The following is a 6,071-nucleotide window of genomic DNA, read 5'->3' on the forward strand; positions in this document are numbered from 1 at the left end:
AAGCGATTATATATGATCAGTGTCTTAGTAGTAGAGGGTTCCAGCATACGCAGGGTAAGAATGGGGATCCTGTGGTTTTCCCAAAGTTGCCAAACTACATCTGCTAGCATCCCTTCCCTTTGCCAGGATTGCTAGTTAATAATACCTAAAGGGTTACTGGTTATTCACCTCAGCAGTACTATGAGAGGTATCTAGAACCATTTCAGTTAGCGTCGGGCCCCAGTCAGGCATAGACATCACTTTGAACAATCTGATCTCTAGAATCTGTAGCACTACTGTTGTTTGCTGGTTGCCCTGATTCATGTGGGAATCAGTGGGCATGAGAAGGAACATTCAACGCTTAAGCATAAACCTAGATATTATACGTAGAATGTAATACGGGTTCATATAATGTTATTGCATGCTGAAGTGGCAAGTTCTGGACAGGAATCCTTTCATGTTGTAATTTTGTTCTGGAAAAGCCATTTCATTAATGTTAGAAAGGGACTTTATTGCACATTTGTTGATTTAGATAAAGTGTATTACAAATTAAATAGGCTTGGTCCCTTCCCTCTCAATGATAATAAGAGTGATTTCTATACTTGAACACCCATCTTATCACCAAGAAAACTGTTTGGAAGATTATGTAGAAATTTGGCCCGCGTAAATAATTTATCATTTTAAATCCTTTTCTTTCCTATTGTTAGGTGAATGGACAAATATTAATAATCATATAACATATGGGTAGTCCTTGTTTAGTGACTGCCTCGGACAGTGACCGTTCGCAGTTACGAGAGTGATGAAAAAGTTTGTGACCAATCCTTGCATTTATGACCTTCGCAGGTCTGTAAAGCAAAGAAAAGCTGAAGTAAGATCATAAGCACAGTTGCAGCTTCACTAAGCAACCGCTTCACTTAATGACCAAGTTGCTAATCCCAATTGTGGTTGCTAAGCGATGACTACCTCTAGTTTTGTGTCACAGGTGAGAAAGTTATGTTTTGTGGAGTCTCTTTTTCCTGTTTCCAATATAACATAAAATCCCATAAACACAAGTGATGTCTGAGTTAGCAGAGTAAATAGTGTAATAATGAGAAATTGTGTTTGGTTTTGACAGGTTGAGAAGATTTACTGAGCGTGTGAATAGTCTTGTGCCAGAACAGATTAGCAACTTGTCGTTCCATATATGCTGACCCAGTGAACGAAAATGAGACTGAAGTGGCACAGACTGCATACCACACTGACCTAAGCAATGATCCTCATTGCTATTCCAATCAGCATTTTGGGAATAGTTGGAAATATACTGGTTATTTTATTTCTTTCCTTTAAGATTAAGAAGACCAGGTTCACTGTGTACGTCCTAAATGTAACTATTGCTGATTTTAGTATCCTAATCTATTTATATACTTATTTTATGCTATTTTTAAAACCAAGTCTTGTCAGTACATCTGTGTCCTATGTAATAGAGCTGATATATGCAGTTGGATCCACATCCAGATTGTATATATTAACAGTTCTCTGCCTTGAAAGGTATTTGTCTATTTTTTTCTCTACTTGGTATCAATGTCATCGGCCAGAACATTTTTCCATCTTTTTTGTGACTACACTCTGGACCTTTTCTGGCCTGGTATCGCTTGTGGAATACTTTGCTTGCTATCCAAGATTCTATATATACTTGGATGAAAATACTTTACACTGCAGAATCACAAATCTATTCCAAGTATGTCTTCAGTTCCTGATTTTTATTCCCATCATGGTCTTTTCCACTTTGGCGATTTTTATCAGAATGCAGAAAAAAAAACAGCAGACTCCTCCAGCAACACTTGATCTCTCTCTTACAGCTACCGTTGTTCTTTTTCTTGTATTTGATGTATCAGTTGAAATTCTTAATACTATTGAATTATGGTTTGATGCAGTACACGTACCAACATTTTCAGTGGTGGTATTATTTGATACCATAAGCAGCAGTATCAACCCTTTTATGTATTTTATTATTGGAGGCTTTCTGACAAGCTCCTTTGCTCCCCTTGAGTCTTTTCTTGAGAGAGCTTTGCAAGCTGAGGGAACACAGACACACCAAGAACAACTTCCCCAATGATCCTAGGAGCCAGAGAATTGTCCTTAGAAGAATACAGTATTGACTTACATTCCCCGCTCCAGAATAAAGGTGTCCTGGATAATTAATGTTATGGTTCATTACTCCGTATATAACCACCCAGGCCCATTAACAAAATCAGCCAAATGCTTTATTTGGCTCACAGTCCCCCATCTATTCTTGCCATACAAAAAGAAGTTGGAGGTCAGGAAATAAAGGTTCCTTTGGGGAGAGGACTTTAATTCTGTGACGACTTTGCTGCAGTTATGAACTATGAGTCTGAGCGTTCCCAAAGCAGGAAGTAAATGTTGCTAACAATATCAGGTAAGGAGAAGCGTCTGTAGACTGCCACTGCATAAAGAAGATTGGAAGGAAGCAGAGGAAGAAGAGAAAGCAGTGGAGTCAAAGGAACCTGGAAAAAGTGGAAGGAAAAATCTGCAGAGGGGCATACAGTGGTATTTGTACAGCCTGAAGACTGACGGAGGAGGTTTATGGGCGAGCAAACAGTATTCCACCCACATTTCCATCAGGAAAGTTTTGACAGGTACTAAGCGATACATCTTAACTCTGAGTTACAGACATTCAGAAAGCACAATTATTTATCTTTACAGTAGAGTACAATGTACTTTAAAGAACTTTAGTCTAACTAGAACACATGGGACAAATTTTCCCAAAGGAAAAAAAATCTCCCATCTTTCTGGATTTTCTATGTTAATAATGTAAATGGTTTATTTATCTGAAATGTTATACCTATAATGACTCAGTACTGAAAGGCTCTGGCTGATATAAACTTAAAGACAGACAAAACAGTAAAACTTTGCCTAATAAAACGAGGATAAAACCAGCAAATGGTAAGCAATGCAGCACCTATTTAAAAAATCAAGCTCAAATCAGAAGGAAAAGTAAAAAAAAAAAGCAGCAGCATAGAACAGTTCTTAAAATAACTGGTAAAATTAAAAACAATTCTTCACCTGACAGAAAAATACTAAAGAAAACAAAATCTGGCAATGGGTAAGCATCTCTGGAAAGAACACAGGAGACAGAATACTCAACCACTTCACAGGACACAGTTTAATGCTGTAACTCAAATGAAGGCAGTGACTTTCATCTCTGCCACTTTACTAGAGTGAGCAAGAAAGATCCTACCACGAGGGTGAGAGAAACAGAGCAGGGATGTCCGCAAGGGGTGGAGGTAGTCAATGAAGTCAAAATAGTAGATGTGACCCATGCAACTGAAGCTCCACCCCTTTTTGACATGTGTTGTAACACCCATACAAAGGGGCATTGATTGCATGGTTGTGATTGCTATTTTGATTTTTTTTTATCTTCACCCACAAACACCTCTGGACAGGTGAAGGTAGAACTATCTGGAGAACCTGCTGCATTTCTTACTAAAACAAGATATCCCTTAAATGGCATGTTTGATTACATTATGAAACTGGATACTGTGACATTATTTATTTGATGGATTTATAGGGCCACCCAATCCAATAGGCCACTTGTGAACAGCTGTGACAATATCAAATAGCTTCACATAAGTTACATTTTTTCTTTAAAGCCCAAAAGACAAAAATATACAGTTATTCCAGTCCCTGCCCAGAAGTCAGACCTACTGTCCTAACAGCCAAGAACCACGCTGAGACAAGGAACTGGTGTCTAATGTGTTATTGCTTGTACATAACAGGAATCCTAACAAACTGAAGAAGTGTGGGAAAAACCCAGACATATAAACCCCAAAGGTTAAGGCGGTCCCGATTTGTGTCTCTTTGAATGGCTGCCCAATTCCTCAGTGCTACGCATGCGCTTAACAGTCTGGATGGGAGCCCCCTGCTCGCCATCCTTACTCATGACATCTACTGTTCTCCTCCAATCTCTCTCCCTGTTATATTAACTTTGGGCTTCAAGGCTGAACCAAAACTGGTTCACAACTCTGAGAGGAATCCATGTTGATTCCAAGGAGTTCTGACTGAAAACCTTGCAAAGGAGGTCTTTCTGAAATAAGGCCCAAAGCTAAACCACCACATAAGCAGACTCCTACTGAATATGCCAACTTCTACCTTCTGCAGGTTTCACTGCAGTCTGAATCACAGGAAAGAACTTTCTCAGTGCTGGGACCCCAATATGCAAAATTATCACCACATAGAAGTTTAAAGGCTAATCCATTGTACTTTCAGAAGACTTTTTATTCTAGTCCTTTCAGAATTACCTCACTTTTAAGATTTATCTGACTGAAAATGCCAATTTCCCTTTCTTTCTATTCCTCCTAAGAAGTAGGCACTAGAGGATGCAGGATCTGTAAATGTTGCCATTTTCTTTCTGCTAGTGGGATCTTGGCTGAAGCCAAGTCCCCTCCATTAATGGAAGGCCTGTGTTTAGCTAGCTTTGTTAATTTCTTCTTTTAGTATTCCTGGATGAAAGGGAATAATAGAAAACTCCCGTACTGTCTTTATTAGATACTCCAGGGCCAGCTAAGTTAAATGGAAAAAGCAAATAAAATACAAATAACATTATTCTGACTAGCTCAGCTTGCATCTACCCTACTCCAACAGGTGTGTTGAACCCTATTGATGATGGGGATCAGAGATTGCAATTATTCCCCATGAACAAGCAATTCCCGGTAAGTGTGGATCACAGATGGCCAGGGCTGCATGCGTAGTACACGAATTATAACTTTCATCCGTTTTTTAATCTTTCCACTTTGGTGAATCCTAAATTAAACTTTCATTTTTTTTTCTTCATAGGAACTAAAACCTGATTTGTGAATACCTTGGGTTCTGAATCCCATTCAGCTTAGAGGCCAGAAGGAACAATGGGAAGAAGGCATAGCTTCTGGGGATATCAAGGATAACTGATGCATAAATGTATTGTTAATACAATTTTACATACTGCTCCTACACCCAGCTTTGGATTAATAAAACTGCTAAATTACCCAGAATTATGTCTCTTTTTTTCCCTGATTCTTTTTGTACAGTTGTACAGTTGTAATGCACCATTACAATTGTATTCGTTGTGGTTGTTTTAGAAGACATTTTTTCATGGCAAGGACTTAAGGTTTTACTATACACTTAGAAAGGAAGAAAACCTAAATGCTGTATTACTAAATTAATTAACTAAAGAATTTTTATTTAATACAAAGTGGATAGTCTAGTTTTTGGATAAGCAAGTACACAAACTGGATTGGGCATATCCTTCTGCAGAACAATACAGAGTTGCCATGTTAAGTTTGGTGTTTAGAAAACTTCACTCAATTTGCATAATGAATAACTAGTTTCAGAGCTTCTATCAGCACCTCAAAATATCCCTGCTCTATTTTGATCCTTTCGTTGAAGAGAAGTTACCGACTGTGGCCTTCAGTTTTGGACACAATGATAGTGATCTTCTGAAGATTATCGTTAGTGTGGAGAGATCACTGGCACTGACTTGGAAAGGGGCATTCAGCAATATTTAAACACCCTCTTTGCAGTTTTCTATGAAGAAGATATCTTTAATCTTCCTGGCAGAGATACAAGACCATTTCTGAAGAAAAATGATGAACAGCTGATGAGCTATGAGTATCAGTACCAAACTGCTTGGTTTTCTAAGGTCATCAGCTCTCATAAATATCATAGTCAGATGAAACTTGGAAATATTCAAACAATTTACTGAACAATGTAAATCTTATTCAAATCTATATGCAACAGCCATGATGACTGGTGGTTTAATGCTGCTTGCCCTGAGCATTGAACTCTGGGTTCAGGACTATACATTTGAGCTTAAAATAATTACAGGCATTCTCACTTCTTTCTCAACTGTAAATAGAAAGAAAATACATTCAAGCAGCATACGCTTTTTCAAAAGTTGCCTCTTCACATTGTGTGAGTGAACAAGAAAAAGGGATGAGATTGGCTCTATTGCAGCTTAGTGAAGCTGTTCTTTCCTGCAGAAGAAATTAGGAAGTCAAAAAATTCAGAGATTAGGGCAATGATGATACATCTGTTCTGCATTTGGATGCATTCTGGGT

At 38.2% G+C, this 6,071-nt stretch overlaps 1 protein-coding gene across 1 annotated transcript; it reads left to right on the plus strand.

Annotated features, from left to right (window-relative positions):
* The first annotated feature begins 1,228 nt into the window (after nt 1–1,228).
* Nucleotides 1,229–2,074, plus strand: LOC134490402 (mas-related G-protein coupled receptor member H-like). The gene has a single exon (XM_063293464.1). It carries the CDS (start codon nt 1,229–1,231, stop codon nt 2,072–2,074), a length of 846 nt encoding a protein of 281 aa, XP_063149534.1.
* The last annotated feature ends 3,997 nt before the right edge of the window (nt 2,075–6,071 follow it).

The sequence above is a fragment of the Candoia aspera genome, chromosome 1 (assembly GCF_035149785.1).
Source record: "Candoia aspera isolate rCanAsp1 chromosome 1, rCanAsp1.hap2, whole genome shotgun sequence".
Classification (NCBI taxonomy): domain Eukaryota; kingdom Metazoa; phylum Chordata; class Lepidosauria; order Squamata; family Boidae; genus Candoia; species Candoia aspera.